The sequence below is a fragment of the Mya arenaria genome, chromosome 3 (genome assembly GCF_026914265.1).
Source record: "Mya arenaria isolate MELC-2E11 chromosome 3, ASM2691426v1".
Taxonomy (NCBI): domain Eukaryota; kingdom Metazoa; phylum Mollusca; class Bivalvia; order Myida; family Myidae; genus Mya; species Mya arenaria.
The window spans coordinates 34,817,213-34,838,257 of NC_069124.1; the positions used below are offsets into that span (position 1 = coordinate 34,817,213).

The following is a 21,045-nucleotide window of genomic DNA, read 5'->3' on the forward strand; positions in this document are numbered from 1 at the left end:
TGTTTGCTCTAACTTGCTTGGCTCGAATTCTTCGTTGGCTCAAACTGGATGTAAAGGACCTATTTCTATATACTGAGGGTAAGCATTCCCTCTTGGCCCTAATTTTCCAAGGTCCATAAGAGTTCGAGCCAACAGGGTTCGACTGTAGTTTGGCAATTATCAAAAACAACAGTTCTGTATGTATATACACATGAGCCTGTCTCTTGAGAAAAATGAGAAATAAATTTCGGCATCTTCATGTGGTGCTCTAATGTAATGGTATTAGTTGTGTGGTGCTTTATCTCAAATAAATCCACGGATATATTCTGTAACTTTGTGCATTTGCAGGTCCAATGTATCGGTTGATGGGTAATGTTCCTGATGCAAAGTATGGGAAAGTTGAGGTTTTTTATAAGCACACATGGGGAGAAATATGTGCTGATGGCTGGACTGACAGGGAGGCTTATGTCTTCTGTATCACAGAGGTAGTCATTTGATTTTATTAATTACTTTGACGTCCCCACTACTTTTGCCTTAATTATGATGCTTTCATTTGTCTTGTTTCAGGGTAATTATGTATGACAACTTTTATTTCGTATTATGGTCAATCATTTCCAGTACTGCAATTAAAAAAAAAACACCAAAAATTATATTATTTGCTTTTTGTATCAACATCAGTTTAATTTAAATGAGGATGAGTCTGGTATAAGTGCCTGCCTCTCATCCAAAAGGTTATGGGTCTGATCCCAACTAGGGGTACTTTTTCATGGTCTCTAAAAATGACATTTAAAGACACTTGTCCTGCACAGATATTAGACAGAAGTATCAAGCTGAAATAAATTATTATTATTAATCTTTTTGCCAATGCAGTAGATGTGTTTGTGGGCTTATGCCATCTTACTTTGTGATTTCGTTTAAATCCACACTTTTTATCTAGATTGAAATTTATGAATAAATCTATCTGTCAAAACCTTTAACTGCCAGACATTTTTAATCATCAGAGTTACTTTTGATTTCACTTAATTCTTGTAATAAAATTAACTGCTGAACCTTGGCTGTCCAAATATAAATTAATAATTCCATTTAAAGACTTATTCCGAACTATCCCTACGACAGGGTTACGCAGGTGGAGTTGCAGACAACTATGCCTCTCAGACCGAACTACCCACATTGGTGTCCGAGGTCAAATGCCAGGCAAATGAGACCAACTTCATCTCCTGTGTCATCGGGGACTACTTTTTTTGTGAGACCAAATCCAGAGCTGGAGTTATCTGCTACACTGATTCAGGTAGAAAATGTTATCTTGGTATATAGATAAGATATAGAATGGAACACACCAAAAACAAACTAGATACTTGTCTCCATTTCAATAAAGATCGTCAAGCTAAAGATCATAAATTTCCGGGCATATACCTGTTTTGGGTGTAAACTGTGTTTTTGTAAAATATATTGTAAGAACATTTATGCATAGATTCTGTCCGTGACCTACACAATGTCCCCAAGCACCCTTACTCAGCATAAGGTTTATGTCTAAGATATCTTATTGATACGGGTGCCCGTTGTTTTTTTATTGAGCTCTTAAGTGACCATGGCCGGCAAAGCTAAATATCTCGTTGGTCACTGTGATGTAATTAGTAAATATTATATATTTAAAAAATTCTTTTTACTAATTTCATGTAAAACACATACTTTTATGTTTTAAACACTTGCACTTTTCTTTTATTTTGATTATGAACATTTTTGAAAGTCAAGTAAACTAAAGTTAAGGAATGACTTAAGAATGTTATGGATACCCACCCCAAAAAGTAATAGAATTAGGAATAAATATCATCCAGGTGTTTGAAAGTCTTCTCTGTCTCTCTATCTGTGGAGGTCCTTTAACCATTATATTTTCAGACTCCAATTAAGCGAAAACAATGATGATTCCTTTTGCCCTTTAGTGCGGTCGTAAAACTGATTCCTGAGAAATTCTTGATGTTAAAGTTTCCAATAATATTTCACGCATTCCTTTCCTCCTTTCAGCCCCAACGGTGAGCCTTGTGGGTGGTGGGTTGAACTACGGGCGTGTGCAGGTGAGCAGTGATGGGGTTGCAGGCTCTGTCTGTGACTGGGAGTGGGAGTCCAAGGCTGCTGATGTTGTCTGTCGACAGATCAATTCTAACTTCACACAGGGGGAGGTCTACTAGTATGTACATGAATTTTTTATGTTGTAATCTGTTGTAATCCTTGTATCATATGAACTATATGTGCAGAGTGTAAAATAAACTTTGAAATTTAATTTTTGGTCAAATACTAGCATAAAAGTCTTATTGTTAAAATTGAAGAAATATTATAAGAAGTATTTTAAATAGAACTTTAATGTTGCCCATAAATTATGCATTGTTTTTTGTTTTTTTAATCTAAAGCAAATTTCTAAATGTAAAAAATCTTAATAACACTAAAGCACAATGCTACCTTATTTCCATTGCTTTAATAGTGATGATTTGAAAATGACTAATGATTACAAAATTTTTTATTAAGCTATTTGGGTGATTTTTTTTGGAAATGAATGACTACGGTTATACTAATGTAGTTGACATTTTCTTTGAATAAAATGAGATTGTTTCAAAAAGCTTTTAAGTGTTGATAATATACTTCTTTGATTGAATTATAACTTTTTATCTTGACTCTCATTGAAAACTCTTGAAATAGTGATTATTATGCATATTTTCAAGAAATTTAAATAAACACAATTATTGGTAATAAAAATATTGCACAGTATACTGAAATCTTTATTTCAGCGACTTTCCACCGGCTACAGGGGAGGTAATGTTACATGTCCAGAGTTGTTCTGGTATTGAGAATTCACTGCTGAAGTGTGCTAATGCTGGATGGAGAAATGTCCCTCAAGCATGCCTGGATCACAGTCATGATGTCGGGGTCTACTGCTATGGCAAAGGTATGACCGTATTATGTAATTTTAAAATTCTTTTTCAACATCTTTATGTAAACTTATCGGTTACTTAAACTAATGAATTAGCAGCTGGTCGAGCTTTGGTTATCTTGACACATTTATTGGGGTATTTTGGAATGTGTGAAGGACAAACAATGTAATTTTGTATTACAATTTGTACTGACTTTGTTATTATGGACTGAAATTAATTTTGTTTTAAATCAGACCAAAATCATTAAATTCGGCTAATTGTGGGAATTTATCTGCCCTGAATTAAAGTAAGTATATAATGTTCCCTTTGTAGTGTAAATACTTAGGTTCTCACTGAAAATTGAGCCCAAGTAAATACTTAGGTTCTCACTGAAAATTGAGCCCAACAAGTCAATATTAGGTAAATATCATTCCAGCCAACTTTGTCATACTAGTACCCAGTAATAAATGTTGTAGTCTGTGAATCCCAAAGCAAAAGTTCAAGAAAAAAGAGACTGCCAAATGTGAGGGTTAAGTCCAAGTCAAATAAATTATTCCAGTCTTCTTAACACAATCAAAATTTTTATATATATAGTGCGTGTGGTATCTGGTACAAAGACGCACTCTGTGGTAACAGGACGTGTAGAGGTGCGACCCCCGCCTGATAGTGGGGACGGGAGGGACTGGATCGCCGTGTGCGGGGAGGGCTTCGATCAGCAGGACGCGGAGGTGGTCTGCCACGAGATGGGATTTGACAGGGCTAAGGTGCTGGCTCCTGGATCTTTTGGTAAGACTTTTTTTGCTTGTTTGTTTTTCAATGCAGAAATATCAAGATGTTGTTATAGCCTGTTTGTCTTTTGTAGGCATTGTTGGTGTCTTGTAAATTTTAACCTTGGCCATAACTCATAAACCATTCCAGTCATTTAAATAAAAAGTGGTACATAGAATGCTAGGGACAATGATCAAGACACTGTTTAAACAATGGAAATGTTAAATTGATATTTTTTAATATTACTGTTTCGAAATTTTATTCCGCTCACATTTCCAAAACAAACATCAGTGTAAACATGACATTACAAATGTATTCAAATTGGCACGCTTTTCTAAAACCTACAATTAAATGTCATTTGATATCTTTAAGATGAGAATTTGCTTTACTATAAGATCGTCAAATGTAGCTTTTGGTGGCCACTTATCAATTTTTTTTTTTTTAATGCAAACAGTATTATATGCATCTTAATGTGAATGTTTTCTGCCCTTTTCTAGGTGTAAAGCCACTCTGGAAGTTCTACACCAACATGACCTGTAAACCAGGAGGCCTAGATATCCACTCGGACTGCACGTATGACAAAGGGGTGTGCAAGAGCTCCACTCACAACTATGCCAGCGTCATGTGCTACAAGTCTGGCACTGACCCTCGTAAGCCATCACAATGCTTATATATATATATATATGAATAATTTCGACTCTTTTATCTGTAATTTACAAGACAGCTAGAATAAAATGGTATAAGTTTATTCATCATACTTGGATTTCAAAACTTACAGCAACAGTGGCCTGGTCCTGAAAAATGCTTCATTTTACAAACAGAAAACTTTTTTTTAATTGCATTCAAGATAACATTCAAACAATTGTTATTGATATGTTTAACTCTCAAATGGTATTATTGTTGTAGTGTTTCCTTCACATTTCAGATCAGAAGTTTTACATAGAGAATGGTTTCCATGGCCTGGTGATTGTGGAGGAGTATGGGCTAAACGGCACGGTGTGTGTGGATGGATGGTCGGACCGGGACGCCACTGTTCTCTGCAGAAGCAAGGTAGGAATCTTACAATAATGGAACTGTGTGTGTGGATGGATGGTCAGACCGGGACGCCACTGTTCTCTGCAGAAGCAAGGTAGAAATCTTACAATAATGGAACTGTGTGTGTGGATGGATGGTCAGACCGGGACGCCACTGTTCTCTGCAGAAGCAAGGTAGGAATCTTACAAGAATGGAACTGTGTGTGTGGATGGATGGTCGGACCGGGACGCCACTGTTCTCTGCAGAAGCAAGGTAGGAATCTTACAATAATGGAACTGTGTGTGGGGATGGATTGTCGGACCGGGACGCCACTGTTCTCTGCAGAAGCAAGGTAGGAATCTTACAATAATGGAACTGTGTGTGTGGATGAATGGTCGGACAGGGACGCCACTGTTCTCTGCAGAAGCAAGGTAGGAATCTTACAATAATGGAACTGTGTGTGTGGATGGATGGTCGGACCGGGACGCCACTGTTCTCTGCAGAAGCAAGGTAGGAATCTTACAATAATGGAACTGTGTGTGTGGATGGATGGTCGGAACGGGACGCCACTGTTCTCTGCAGAAGCAAGGTAGGAATCTTACAATAATGGAACTTTGTGTGTGGATGGATGGTCGGACCAGGACGCCACTGTTCTCTGCAGAAGCAAGGTAGGAATCTTACAATAATGGAACTGTGTGTGTGTGGATGGATGGTCAGACCGGGACGCCACTGTTCTCTGCAGAAGCAAGGTAGGAATCTTACAATAATGGAACTGTGTGTGTGGATGGATGGTCGGACCGGGACGCCACTGTTCTCTGCAGAAGCAAGGTAGGAATCTTACAATAATGGAACTTTGTGTGTGGATGGATGGTCGGACCGGGACGCCACTGTTCTCTGCAGAAGCAAGGTAGGAATCTTACAATAATGAAACTGTGTGTGTGGATGGATGGTCGGACCGGGACGCCACTGTTCTCTGCAGAAGCAAGGTAGGAATCTTACAATAATGAAACTGTGTGTGTGGATGGATGGTCGGACCGGGACGCCACTGTTCTCTGCAGAAGCAAGGTAGGAATCTTACAATAATGGAACTGGGTGTGTGGATGGATGGTCGGACCGGGACGCCACTGTTCTCTGCAGAAGCAAGGTAGGAATCTTACAATAATGGAACTTTGTGTGTGGATGGATGGTCGGACCGGGACGCCACTGTTCTCTGCAGAAGCAAGGTAGGAATCTTACAATAATGGAACTGTGTGTGTGTGGATGGATGGTCAGACCGGGACGCCACTGTTCTCTGCAGAAGCAAGGTAGGAATCTTACAATAATGGAACTGTGTGTGTGGATGGATGGATGGTCGGACCAGGACGCCACTGTTCTCTGCAGAAGCAAGGTAGGAATCTTACAATAATGAAACTGTGTGTGTGGATGGATGGTCGGACCGGGACGCCACTGTTCTCTGCAGAAGCAAGGTAGGAATCTTACAATAATGAAACTGTGTGTGTGGATGGATGGTCGGACCGGGACGCCACTGTTCTCTGCAGAAGCAAGGTAGGAATCTTACAATAATGGAACTGTGTGTGTGGATGGATGGTCGGACCGGGACGCCACTGTTCTCTGCAGAAGCAAGGTAGGAATCTTACAATAATGGAACTGTGTGTGTGGATGGATGGTCGGACCGGGACGCCACTGTTCTCTGCAGAAGCAAGGTAGGAATCTTACAATAATGGAACTGTGTGTGTGGATGGATTGTCGGACCGGGACGCCACTGTTCTCTGCAGAAGCAAGGTAGGAATCTTACAATAATGGAACTTTGTGTGTGGATGGATGGTCGGACCGGGACGCCACTGTTCTCTGCAGAAGCAAGGTAGGAATCTTACAATAATGGAACTGGGTGTGTGGATGGATGGTCGGACCAGGACGCCACTGTTCTCTGCAGAAGCAAGGTAGGAATCTTACAATAATGAAACTGTGTGTGTGGATGGATGGTCGGACCGGGACGCCACTGTTCTCTGCAGAAGCAAGTGAGGAATCTTACAATAATGGAACTGTGTGTGTGGATGGATGGTCGGAACGGGACGCCACTGTTCTCTGCAGAAGCAAGGTAGGAATCTTACAATAATGGAACTGTGTGTGTGGATGGATGGTCGGACCGGGACGCCACTGTTCTCTGCAAGGGCAAGGTAGAAATATTACAATAATGGAACGGTGTGTGTGGATGGATGGTCAGACCGGGACGCCACTGTTCTCTGCAGAAGCAAGGTAGGAATCTTACAATAATGGAACTGTGTGTGTGGATGGATGGTCAGACTGGGACGCCACTGTTCTCTGCAGAAGCAAGGTAGGAATCTTACAATAATGGAACTGGGTGTGTGGATGGATGGTTGGACCGGGATGCCACTGTTCTCTGCAGAAGCAAGGTAGGAATCTTACAATAATGGAACGGTGTGTGTGGATGGATGGTCGGACCAGGATGCCACTGTTCTCTGCAGAAGCAAGGTAGGAATCTTACAATAATGGAACGGTGTGTGTGGATGGATGGTCTGACCTGAATGCCACTGTGACATTTCTCTGCAGAAGCAAGGTAGGAATATTACCATAATGGAACGGTGTGTGGCTGGATGGTCGGACCGGAATGTCACTGTTCTCTGCAGAAGCAAGGTAGGAATCTACGCATGCATGCATGCGTGCCTGCGTGCATGCTTGTAGGAATCTTACAATTATGGCATGTTATGTGTGTGTGTGTGTGTGCGTGTGTGTGTGTGTGTGTGTATGTGTGTGTGTGAATAAGTGGTCGAACCAGAAACCCGCTGTTATTTGCAGAAGCAAGGCAGGAATCTTACTTTTATGGAATGTCGGTGTGTGTGAGTGTGTGCGTGCGCGCATGCGTGCGTGCGTGATGCTACAACAATATCTATGTTTTCTAAAAATAGGAAGAAAAAACTTTGATTTAAATTCCAGGGTTATAAAGCTGGTGTGGTACTGGGAGTGCCCGAGATCTTTACACGGACGATGCCGATCTGGTACACGAATGTCTCCTGCACTGGGAGGGAGGGAACCCTTGCAGACTGTAGTAAGGCGGACAATGTCCCAATCGCATGCTCAATGTCCCTCAAGGCGGCTGGGGTCCTCTGCTACAAGACAACAGGTGCACTGTTTAATTATTTTAATATATTGGATGTTTTCATTGTCAACGGTGTTAATTATGCCCCCACATAATGTTGGAGGCATATCAAACTGCTTTTAATTATTAGTAATGTATGTAGGGTATGTACATGGCAGATTTCACAAAAAAGGCAATTATTTGGCCCATTTGCTTTCATTTATTGTTATTGCATGTCAACGTCATATATACAGCAATTGCCTTTCCCAACCCAATAAGAACACCTAATAGAAGTGATTTGTATTAAAATAATGAAAATATTGTGTTAAATAAGGTAAAAAAATGTAAAAATATGCCGATATTTAGGACAAAAAAGACAGAAAATCTTCCCGGTACCAATATACCACTTTTTTGAGGATGCTTTTCAGTAACATCTGGTAAGTATTTTATTCTTGTCTGTTGAATAATGTTTGCAAGAAATGTTAATTAAAACAATAATATACCTAAAATAAATGCATTTCGTTCGTAATATACTTAAATTTTCGGTAATTGCGCATGGTGATAACGTTACGGTAATCTGTCCTCGAATTGTTGTGTAACATTAGCAGACATGATCCACTGCTAACTGTTTTAAGCCTAAACACACCTTTATTAAATCACTGAAAACAAAGACTACGTGTCGGATAAAAACAGTATTGCATGTAACAAGAAATTGGTCATTCCCGATCATAAAGTTTTTTAGGTCTAAAAATGTGTTAATGTTACTCAAAATCGATTCTGTCCCATTTTAGCATGACGATAGCACCTTTTCTATTCGTGAATAATTTACACCGACTGAGGGTTAACATCCGGGTAGCGATTACTTTTATATTGGACTGGTTCACAGTTGACATTGAAATGATAAAAATAGTGGTGAATACCATTGATAAAAACTTAATCCAAGTTTGGCTCATTCTGTCCTTCGATGTAACGTTAACATTATGTCACGCTAGCATTAAGACAAGCGCTTAATAAAGCAAGAAAATCGTTGAAATTTGATGACTTTCCCAGAGTCAATTATTCGAACATAATAATGTCGTCTGTAAACTATCGTTTGTAAGTATTCATTCATTAGGTACGTAGTTTATATTGAATTCATACCGCTTTTGTGTTTGATATCGTTATTTATTGGACAGAATTAAGAATTTTTGTGATTATCAATTGACCGTGTTTATCAATCGTTTATATAGTTTGTTTTATACTGTATCAAGCTCAAACAGTCTGTGGTAGGTCTGTATTTTAATTTGTTGTGAAACATTCTGTCCAACTGCTAATGTGACATACTGCTAATGTTACTCATTCTGTTTTGTGGTAACACTAGCACATACTGCAATTAGCAATTTATAATATATATGTTTAATATCAAAGGTAATGATAATTGCACCATACTAGAGACATTTATATTACCACAACAAAACATTTATGTTTATAGCTTATCTGATCTGATATAAAAGAAAACCTATGTTTGCAGAAAGCATTTTCTGTCTTGTTGTCCAATTAGGGTTTGTTTCAATAAATTTATTTGAGAAAAACGAAACAATCTTTATTTTTTGTCTGTACAATCTGTTTTATAGATAAATGAACCATTTAGTGCAAGACAAAATACTTCTTTGGATCAAAATATTAAAAAAAAACAAGTTTTTACCGGCAATATTGTAACACTAGCACAAATGGTATGGTGATACAAAATTCTTTTTTTTATAAAAATGCATGAATAAATCATTGCAAATGTTCTAAAATATGATAGATAAGAAATTGCTGTAAAAGATTATGTTGAAATCACAAATCTGCAATAAATTTTAAAAATCAATATTCGCCGGGAACTTTTTGGTCACCAAAACGTGAAATCTGCCACATGTATGTTCCACTTGTGTTGAACTCCTCATACACCAGGACACACAGGTTATATGCAGATACTCTTAATCGTCAGGTTAAAAAACAACTGTTTTAATAACCAATTTTATTGAAAATCCTGTATGCACTTTTAATACGAAATATTACAGGTGTAGGTGCAAACACTAAAAATATAGTTCATTTCTCAAGTCTTACTTATCTCAACAAGAACGATGTACATGGCTTTATTACCTATAATGTTTTCACAACCAGGAGTGAGCGTTCATCTAGCTAACAGTCAGGGCGCCAATTATTATGGTCGAGTGGAGGTTGAAGTGGATGGGGTGCGTGGCACGATTTGCGACTATGACTGGTCCACATATGACGCCCGTGTTACCTGTAGCCAACTTGGCTTTGTGGATGGGGAGGCGTTCCGCAAGTCTTTCTACGGCAACGGAAATGGATCCATTGTTCTCTCAGGTTTTTCTTAGTTTAAACAATATTTATTCAATATCATAACATGGTTCATGCTATGAACAAAGAAAATCTGCATAGACACACCCTACAGACATTCTGGTGTGTGCAAATAGAACTTTTAGGGAAGTACTTACCCTGGTACACATGAAAACTTGCTCACTTTCAAAGGCTTTAAATCATATCAACTTTTAGTACAAATCACAATCAACAGCACCTGACCACTACTCCACAGTGTCATCACTAGAGCAACTGCGCCACCACTTTTATAAAACAAGTGCATATTTCCTTTTTAAGAAGAGCTTGTAAGTGTTGATGTGTGCCGGCGTACTATACGCAACTTTCTATTTGCGCTAGAATGTTCTTTCAGTTTGTATAAGGCACCAAAATTTAGTTGAAATACTGGCAATTCTCAAAATATGCACAAGTCCTATTGGGAGAAATGCTCCTGGCACCACAGTTCGCACAATATTGAAACAGAATTGTAGCCAACCTGCAGTAAAAGTGTTCGTTTATGGTACCACATTATTGGATTTTCATGTATGTGCATGTAATAATAATCTATCAGATGAAATATAAATCCTAAGAATGTACTTTGTACAAATAAACAAAAGGCAGGGAAGTGTTCACAGCTCACTTTCTTTGCACCACAGTAAGTGGTGAAGCTGGCATTGCGTAGGCGTGAATTGCATGATTTTAATATTTGAAACAGAAAATAATCTAAAATGGAAAAAAAACATAAATAGGAGATAATTTTGATTATTTTACTGCATGCACAGCCTATAACTGTGTTCCCAGTCATCAGGTGTCTTTGCAGCGTGCAATCTGCATGAGCTTGGAAAATAGAAAGACCGTAATGCGCATGCTTGCCATGCTGCTTCCGTTGCGCTGAGGTTATTTTACACTGATATATGTTTCGTTAACAGAACCCAACACTGCTTTTCCTCTCAGCCTGTCCAAACCGTTATCAAAATATACACATGCACAATATAAATCAATTTATATCTCCTTTGTCATATAAATTATGTTTTTATATTTGCGCTCTCACATCCAAAGTTTATTTATGGGACAGTAAATACTAACACCCAATTGGATTGAAAAGGGCTGATGCACATTGCATCTGCCGGAATTTATTTTGAAAAGGACTGGTGCATTTGCAACCCAGTCCGCATAACTTGTATAATAATGATTACATAATAGTGTAAGTAATGGGTAAAAGTCCCATAAAGTTGGACGTATAAGAAAGTCCCAAACCAAGTCCAACCAACGGAAGGGAGAGCGCAAAGATATTGACTAAAGTAAGTTGAATTATGGCCAAGAAAGCAAATGCCAAATGTTTAACATATATGTATATAAATAGAAAATACAACAATGTACATGTAATATTGCCTCGTGATATCAAATATGAGCACATAACAAGTTGACGCAATGGTAAATGACCAGAAAAGGTTAAGGTAAATTATAAGTTACATGAATGTAAAAACATGTAAATGGTACAGTATACAATGACCACTTCAAAGTAGTATTACACAGTATGTTCAAAATTTAGTATTGCTTTAGTTATTTTAACAATAGACAAGTAAGAGGAATAACAAAGAAATTCCATGCTGACTAGAAACAACTCAAATTGCATATGAATTGTTGATGCACTACCAACATCAACAGAGTATTATGGTAAAGGCAAGTGGTATGAGTATACTGTAGAGATACACAACCAATATCTCCATAAATGAAAAGGTATTATGTGGAGCAAATCCTGTTCATTTTGATGCACGACCAACACCAATAGTACTAGGATGTAATTTTTGAAAGTCTAATGTATTTTCTAAAGGCTTTAGATTTCCATCTTCCTAACAGCATGATCTCTTGTTCAGATTTTCCTGATATAACTGCTTGTGTACAAGCTCCAATCCGAATACTGTGGAATTTGTAGTATTTAGGTGACAGGTTGACAAAGTGCAAAAGTTTCATGAAATGTGTTTTGAATTTTCCCAGTGTTAAAGAGGAATTGTTTGCCAATATGAAAAGTGGGCCCTTACTATTCCCTCTCAGACTGAGGTAGCTTTTTAAGTAGGTGACAGGGCAAAAGGATTTAGAAGAGGGGATGATTATTGAACATGGTGTGCTTGTTTTCTTAGTTTTGTGTCGATGCAGTCTTATGTGAACAGATTTCTTTTTAAATTCCACATGTTTCAATTGTACGACTTGATGGTCTTTGCTGCTTTTAGAAGGGAGAAGTTCGCCCATTCGAAAAAATCCATGAAAGGATATCAAGAGAATCGCTTGACATAACTGTCTCAAAAAGGGATTTGTTGCAAATACAAATGCTGTGGCTTTGCAAAGTTTCTTTATGTCCTCGTACAGAAGAGGTTTTCTGCAGTCAGATTTTGAGTTGGTTTTGTGTGCGCCTAGAACCATGCGGCGTACGATGAAGGAATTACAAGGGTCAGGATTAGTTGTGAGCTGATGTTGATACGCTATTGCTGAAAGGTGACTGCTGATGGTCGACGGGGAGTATTTCAGTAAATGTAGGTGGGCCACAAATGAGGCAACTGTGTCGGATGTTGCTGGTAAGTAGCTTCTTGATTCTGGCATATTTGAAACAAAAACAGTAAACCTTGACCAGAATCTTTTATATGAGAGCCTTGTTGACGGAGCAAGAGATGCAGTTATTAGATGAGTTTTCATTGCAGCAATGCTAGTGGGCTCATCTGGATTGGTAATGGTAGCGGTGTTTTGTTCAGATGTGGGGCTAAGGTCAGTGCTTCTTGAACCTGTAACCGAGAAAGTAAGTCACAAATTGTATTTTTCTTTGTGCTAATGTGTTTGGCCTGGAAACAAAAATTGTTTTCCAATGCGGAGAGAACGATATTCCTAATGAGCTTCATCATGGTTTTGTCCTTAGAGGACTGTTTGTTTAGGCAGTACACTACTGCCATATTGTCGCAGATGAAACAGATGTTAGTGTTTTGCCAAAGATGTCCAAACATATTAACCGCCAGGGCAATGGGGTACAGTTCGAGAATGTTGATATGATGTTCTTTGACTTTTTGGGGAAATATACCGAAGGTCCAAGATGACCCGTGGGTACATGCGAAACCTTTTGACCCTGCTGCATCGGTGAATAACTTAAGAGTTGTCGAAGTGGTAAATCTATCCCCTGTTAAAAGAGTACAGCCATTGTAATCATTGAGAAATGTGTGCCATAAAGCTATGTCAGCCCTTGTTTCGCTTGTAAGGCGGATATGATGGTTTGGTTTCGTACACCCAATAGTTAAGTCGTATAGGCGGCGCAAGAAGCACCTTCCCGGTTTGATAACCTTACAGGCAAAGTTGAGGTGACCCAAGAGGGATTGCAATTGTTTCAGGGTTACCTTTTTACGCTTTTTAAAACTTTCTAGCAGTGTGCGTAAAAGTTGTACCTTGTCGGGTGGCAAGCTTGCTGTGAGAGAGTTGGTATCTACAAGAATACCATGCACTTCAACTTGGGTGTTTGGGAAAACTGTCTTTGAAGACTTAATTGGCAAACCAATTGTTTTAGCAAAATCTAAAAACATTTGAAGAGAATTAAAGCATGTATTCGAACCGGCATGACCGACAAAAATAAAGTCATCAATGATGTGAGATACGTAGTTTATGTGGAGTTTGTGTTGTAGGATCCACTGTATACTAGTTGAGAAAGCTTCAAAAATGGCCACTGAAGATGAAGCACCCATTGGTAAAACGGTGTCAAAATAGTACTTGTTTTCAAATGTGAATCCCAATTTGTGATAATCCAATGGTGATATTGGAATTATGCGGAAAGCTTCCTCAATGTCAGCTTTTGCAATTGTACAGTTTCGGCCACATTGAAGAATGAGTGATGCAACGTGGTCAAATGTTTCAAGCGTAACCACAGAATTATGTTTTGGAATAAGGGAATTCACTGATGGCATTGCTTTGGATGACGGGAATGAAAGGTCATGAATGAGTCTGAAGCTGTTTTTGGTGCGTTTTGGTACCGCTCCAAGGGGACTACATACGAGATTTGGCAGAGGTGGTGTAATGTAGGGACCCTTTATGCGCCCACGTGTAACCTCAGTGGCTATTTTGTTTCTGACAAAATCGAGGTTTTTATGAACTGAAGAATGGTTCTGTGATACCCTAGGAGGAATGTAGTCAGCTGTTCCTAATGAAAATCCCTGATTAAAACCCTTAACCAAGAAATGTGTTTTGTCTGTGTCATATCCATCAAGGTAAGGTGCTAATGTGTTGATAAGAACGGGTGTAGGCAACTTAAAGTTCTTCTCACTGTTTGGTTGAAGAGTGGCCTGATTTTTGAAAGTTTGGTGTGTTGAAAGAGTATCTCTTTGGCATATTAAATGGCTTTGAGCAACGTGAAGCGCCATGGGGTCCTTCACAGTTGCTACAATGGTGGGCGACAGTGCACTTTGGCTTTCTGCATTGCCCAGACTGTTGGTAATCCCAACAGTAACCTTTTCTGAACATGATTTTGTTTGACAGAAATTTTGAGTTGTTGTTAGAGGGGCCACGAAAGGGCTGGTTCAGTATTGAGCAAAATAGGTACGTCTCTGTGTGTATGATGCCCCAGGGTATGGAAGGTGAGACAGCACGCAGTTTTCTGAACTTCTCATCATAGAGTTGCCAGTGTTTTGATGTGTTTGCAAGGTGTTGAATGATTGACATGTAACGAAAGAGATGAGGGGCTTGAGTAGGGTATTTTGCCGAGTAAACGTCAGCATACATTTGGAAAGCCCTATTCCATTGGCCAATTTCAGTAATGGGCTGTGGGGATGACTTTTGTATTGAAGTAATGGTGGCATTGTTTGTTTTTCTGATGGTTGTGGTTTCATTATTGTGATCTTTGTTTAGTAAATATGGAAAATCCACAAACTCTCCGTTTGTTATTTTATCAATGAGTTTTTGATCAAGCGGGGGATGAATAGCTGAGAAAGCCCCTAAAGAAATGTCTTCATATGCATAGGCGGTATGCATAGATGTTTCACTAACACTCACGGATGTACATTCGTCATCGGACGACTCGGATGATATAGAAGGAACCTCCGTACCGTCAGCCTTGTTCTTGTCCTTATTCCCAAGGAGTTCGCCGATTTCGGACAGAATTTCGTCATCCTTGGAGATGGCGTCAGCTAAAAGGACTGCTAGGCGGCTCTGTTTATTCCCCGTGTTTTGATCCTGGACTGCCTTTCGTTTACCCGTTCCAGCTGTCTTGGGGTTCTTCTTGGGCATTATGCTAAAATTAATGAGATTTGTTAATTTGTGTGTGTATTATGGTACAGGCTACAAGTTGTTACCTGTACACACACTGTGTTAATAACAATCATATTGGTGATAAGAAAGGTAGGAAATAGGCACACAACCAATGCCCGAAAATCCATATTTGAGATGATGTCACATAAGTGATAATAAGGATAGGAAGTAGGCACACGACCAATGCCCGAAAATCCCTCCATAAATAAATGTCACATTAAGTGATAGTAGGATAGGAAGTAGGCACACAACCAATGCCCGAAAATCCGTCCATAAATAATGTCACATTAAGTGATAGTAGGATAGGAAATAGGCACACAACCAATGCCCGAAAATCCATCCATAAATAAATGTCACATTAAGTGATAGTAGGATAGGAAGTAGGCACACAACCAATGCCCGAAAATCCGTCCATAAATATATGTCACATTAAGTGATAGTAGGATAGGAAATAGGCACACAATCAATGCCCGAAAATCCATCCATAAATAAATGTCACATTAAGTGATCATTAGGATAGGAAATAGACACGCAACCAATGTCCAAAAATCCATCCATAAAAAAAAAAAAAAAAGAAAAAAAAGATGTCACATATTGTGATAATAGGAAAGGGAATGGGCGTATAGCCTATGCCCGAAAATCTGTCCCAACTAATTAAATAGTGTCACATAAAGTGATAACAGGATAGGAATAGGCATACTAGCATTGCCCTAAATTCTTTCATGAAATAATTTCACATAAAAGTGATAGTAACATGACACATAGTTCTGCAACCATTAAAGCCCAAGGTATCAATATTGTATCTTATGTAACCAGTACTTATTTAAATAGCTGTTCATTCGAACAATATATGGTTTACTAGAAAAGTAAAGCCTCATGGGTAGTATCTTCCCAAAATTAATGAATAACTAAACACCATACAAAGGCGATAATTGATGTATATGTAAGAGCAAACAAAACCAATCCCTGTGGATACAAATACCTAGGGTGTTGCTGATATGCACTTCACAGGAAGGAGGTGCAATTGATAGAGTGTAGCTGAACCCAGGTACGGCAATATACACACTGCAGATCAGTTCACCGTGTGACAAGTGTGTTCTGAAAAAATAACTAAAAGTTATGAAAAATGAAAAGATCAAGCCCAATGCTGGGACTATTGACCGAGGCAGCAATTTAAATTCCCACACGCCTCTCCGCGAAAAGGATTGCACTTCGTACTGACATGTAATATCTTGGCATCCCACGCACTTGATGTACGTGAACTCCGTCATTGGCAGAGAAATCACGTACAAACCTTGAATTAAAATTGTTTCTGCAATGAGACCAAAAAAGTATGTTGGCAGTGTTCTGACATCTCAGCCGTATATACATATTGGATTGACGTACTTTGGAATTAAATTGGTTGTTTCCCCGACGCTCCAGAATTTCAGAGAGAACAACTTTTTTACATCCCATCCTTATAAGGGAGGATGCAAATGCAAACAAATTCTGGACAAAATTTTCAGCAGAACAATTTATGTCACATAAATCATTACTGCCTATGTCTATAAATGCGATATCTATGTCAAGCTCAGCAATAAGATATGTTGATTGCCACAATGATTTTTCCTTATCGGCGGGAAGGAGAAATCCCCCTCCAATGCCATGCCAGAAAATTTGATTGCGTTCAGTTGACAAATTCATGTTAATTTTTTTGTTTACTACGCACCAAGATTGGAGACGTTTCGTGAAGGAATGTCCAATAATGAGAGTAGAAAATGGCATCGTTAAGCTGATATAAAAATTGTGGTTGAATTTTGCCACAAGTAAACAAAGGAACAAAGAACGCGGTGAAAGTAGGTCACACAGCGGAAAGATGCTAAGTGAAAATATACTTACAGTTCCAATGTCCCGATTATAATTTTGATGCAATATCAACTCAAATAATTAATGTAAAAGATACGATGTACTTTTAACCCGAAAAATCACGATGAACCCAACTGGTGAGAAAAAATCGACAGCGAATTTGCAGCGTGCAATCTGCATGAGCTTGGAAAATAGAAAGACCGTAATGCGCATGCTTGCCATGCTGCTTCCGTTGCGCTGAGGTTATTTTACACTGATATATGTTTCGTTAACAGAACCCAACACTGCTTTTCCTCTCAGCCTGTCCAAACCGTTATCAAAATATACACATGCACAATATAAATCAATTTATATCTCCTTTGTCATATAAATTATGTTTTTTTGCTGTTGTTTTAACTTAAGTTATAAGTGCTAGTTTAATGGAAAAGACAATCAATATCTGTCATTATATGTTAACCCTTTTCTATAAATATATCTGGACAGTCACAAAGAGGCATTACCATGATAGATGTGGAAAGATGCTTCAGAAATATTACTAAAAGGATACACTAGTTTCATACTTGCTCACCAAAACGCATAAAGCAGCAGTCACTATGAGAACTTGAATGATTTCCTAACCAGACTGCATAGTATGACTGATTTTACACACGTTTGTATGGACAGGTATGACATGTGATAGCATGGAACGGAGTCTCCTTGAATGTCCCAGTATGGGCTGGAACAACATCCATGTCATCTGTAACGGTCACGACAGCGATGCTGGGGTGTTCTGTAAGAGGAAAGGTAGGAGCAACCCCATTGTTTTTTTATAGATGTCTAGCATATGAAAACATTTTTACCAAAGTAGTCTATTGTAGAATGGAAGATAATTCCAGGAATGTTAAACAAACTTTGTTCTAAAGTAAAGTTTCATTGAAATTGTGTTATTTTAATAAAATAAAGTAACAAGTTCCATTGAAATATGCAAAACCATTTCCCAAGAAAATGCTCCTATTAAATATGTTGATTGACATGGAACTGTGTTTTTTCATTAATGTTATCTTTAATTGATGCATTTATATACCGAGGTAAAAAGTATTATATGAATCATGTTTTCATTTCTAGTGATGACAGATCAAGCTGAGAACTACGGAGCGGTGAAGGTTTGGAATAAGGGGAGTTACTACCTGGTATGTGCCGAGGGGTTTGATGACTTAGATGCACTTGTGGTGTGTCGAACTATGGGATACACCTTTGGCAAGAGCCTCTGCTGTGATGCATTCGGGCAACAGGTAAAGTAGTCTTCTATCCCAGTTTCTAAAAATATCTTACGCCTAATAGGTCTTTATCATAAAGTCAAGTTCACTTACTTAAACTTGATTATATAAACCAACATGTTCTTCTTAAAAAAGAGAATATTGCCCGATTTATACCAAAACAAAAATAGTGAACTGAGCTTAATCCAAGTAGAAGGGACTTAAGATGAGCGCAATACGAAGAGCATTGAAAAATGTGAAATGTTGAAAAATGATTTTCTTCAAGGAACAGTCATATTAAACAACAGCTGTACTGAAACTTTTCAAATGTATTTCATGTAAACAGGTGTAAAACATTAAATAAACTTAAATCAAAACAAATTTTGATTAACTCAATGATAGTGTAATTTTTAGCTCTTCTGGTCAAAGGTGTGGTTTCTGACATTCAGGCGTCTGTAAACAATTGCTTGTGAAAGCAATTCAGTCTTCAGTTTTGATTGTATCTTAATCAAACTAATGCAGTAGTAAGATATCCATGAGACCTCGGTTCCTGTCTTAAACCAGCAAGATCCATCATGCATGATTGGATTATGGCCCTTGAAATGAAAATAATTTTCTAAGGAAGACAACCTTGTACAGAGGGTTGTGTTTTATTGTAGTAGTTATTTCCCTTTACTTGAAATGCTGCATAGAAAATATATAAGGGAGACTACTTAAAGAGATTTATATCTCATTGTAGCATAGGTTTTGTCCTTTGTGAAACTTGTGGTTCACTGACCTCCCCCCTTTGAATGTGATTGCCAGTAGAGCATTGGCCCTTGTGGGCATCTTGTGTAATCTTTGCATGTGAAACATTTCCATCATGTCTTTACGTGTTCACACATACATAAATGATCACCTCATTTAAATGTAGATTATAGAACATGAGCTGCTATGAATAAACAATAAAATCGTTTTTATGGAGATTAATCACTTCACACCTTTAATATTATAATTTACAAATAATGATAATTTATTTTAAACAACAACATTTTCGTTCGTAATATTTACCAAGAAAATTAACTTAAAGCTCATTGATTTGACAAGTTCAGATTGATTCTCTACATTAGAAAAAAATAGATTTTTTCATAATAAGTGTTAATTTGTCATTGAAATGATATTTTTCCTGTACTACCACATAGAGTTTGGTGCTTAGTCAAAGTACATGTTATTGTCAATGTAAATAGAACTACTGGTGAATGTTGAAACTTTAATTTTATAATACTATTACTGACTGCATTAATTGTTTTCTCGAAGTCTACATTCAATTTGTATGAAAGCTTGCCAGAAACTTTGAGCATCAATCATACTACTGGTATTAAATGAGCTTATTTTGGGAGTACCATTTTCAGCAGTATAAATGTTTGCAGAAGTAATATCCATTGGACTACGGTGTGGTTTAAGCATTTGGCAGAATAGGAAAGCTGAAAAGAAGATGTTATGTTGCTAATGCTATTAAAGGCAGAATAGTGTTGTTTCCCATAGTCACATATTATTTCCAAAGAGCTTGATCCAATTCAGTGGAAGGCACCCTATCCTTCTATTAAAGTGAAAAACACATCTGAATCCCTTGTAACATAATGAAATTTCCAAAGGTAACTTCAAATAAAGAAGAAAATCACCTGATTCAAATATTTTTTAATAGTGGGAAATGTCATATTACTATAAACCAGTCATGTTAAATAAGGTATAATAACCCATGCCTTCAGCCATGCAGTTGTATAAAAATTGGTTAATTCTTTGGTTTGGTGGAAGTAAGTGGAAATATGTATTGATTGGTCAATAATAATAATCCAACAATACCTATTAACCAATCAAATCATCTTAAATGTGCAAACTAGCCAAAAGATAACTAACATGTGGACAAGTTTTCAAAATTTATACAATTGGTTGCAGTGCAGTAATGTAAACTGTCTGTGTTGACTATTGCAGAGTGCTAAAATTGGTTTCTCGTCGTCAATGTGTACAGGACAGGAGGTGAATTACGAGGACTGTTTGAAGGTGGAGGGGCAGGGGGCGTGTCCTTCGAACCAGTACGCCTCAGTCGTCTGCTCCAGGGAGGCAGCATTGCCAGGTATGGGGAGTTTTATTTCATCTAGCCAGTTGGCTAACATTCTGTGTTAAAATAGTACAAATGTTAAATGTGTTACCATACTTAATTATAATAAGTATTAGTTTAAATCCTTTAATGTTTATATGTATGTGTATATATCAATTATTATTTCTGTTTCTATCAATGTCATTGGTTTTGCCGCTCAACGATGTACCCTCATTAAACAGTGTATGACGTTGAGGTCCTTGATTGTTTATTTATGTTCTGATGAAGGTGTAATGTCAAAACATTTAGGTATTAGAGTTTTTAAAAAACAATATGTTTGTGTGATTTTTTTATGGACTTTTTTTTATATATTATTTCCATACATAGAATAGACTTCAAATTTCTGCTGTTGGAACTAATGTCAAGTCAAGTCAAAGTTTTATTAGCATATTCAATTGCTAATACTGTAAGAACATGATATATGGCTTATTAGGAAAGTTTCAACTAAAT

The 21,045-nt window shown here is 37.9% G+C and overlaps 2 protein-coding genes across 9 annotated transcripts in view; one reads left to right on the forward strand and one right to left on the reverse strand.

Annotated features, from left to right (window-relative positions):
- The window catches only part of LOC128229244 (deleted in malignant brain tumors 1 protein-like), a 65,096-nt gene that overhangs the window by 15,175 nt on the left and 28,876 nt on the right, over positions 1-21,045 (forward strand). Inside the window, exons 10-21 of the mRNA XM_052941012.1 lie at positions 328-464; positions 1,096-1,267; positions 2,002-2,164; positions 2,760-2,917; positions 3,477-3,668; positions 4,148-4,300; positions 4,576-4,700; positions 7,620-7,806; positions 9,907-10,113; positions 17,887-18,006; positions 18,328-18,494; positions 20,430-20,571. Of these exons, the coding sequence (XP_052796972.1) occupies positions 328-464; positions 1,096-1,267; positions 2,002-2,164; positions 2,760-2,917; positions 3,477-3,668; positions 4,148-4,300; positions 4,576-4,700; positions 7,620-7,806; positions 9,907-10,113; positions 17,887-18,006; positions 18,328-18,494; positions 20,430-20,571 (1,923 nt within the window). The remainder of the gene's footprint in view (positions 1-327; positions 465-1,095; positions 1,268-2,001; positions 2,165-2,759; positions 2,918-3,476; positions 3,669-4,147; positions 4,301-4,575; positions 4,701-7,619; positions 7,807-9,906; positions 10,114-17,886; positions 18,007-18,327; positions 18,495-20,429; positions 20,572-21,045) is intronic.
- On the reverse strand, positions 10,122-17,592 carry LOC128229245 (uncharacterized). 8 transcript variants are annotated; one of them, XM_052941019.1, is made up of 4 exons: positions 17,328-17,592; positions 16,361-16,476; positions 15,177-15,361; positions 10,122-12,881 (listed from the first exon to the last, which is right to left on the reverse strand). In XM_052941019.1, the coding sequence occupies exons 3-4, from the start codon at positions 15,355-15,357 to the stop codon at positions 11,899-11,901; spliced, it is 1,164 nt and encodes a 387-aa protein (XP_052796979.1). In that variant the 5' UTR covers positions 15,358-15,361; positions 16,361-16,476; positions 17,328-17,592; the 3' UTR covers positions 10,122-11,898. The 8 variants fall into 8 exon arrangements, with proteins under 8 accessions (XP_052796979.1, XP_052796975.1, XP_052796974.1 ...); XM_052941015.1 differs by having other exon boundaries at positions 10,122-15,361; positions 17,335-17,592; XM_052941014.1 differs by having other exon boundaries at positions 10,122-15,361.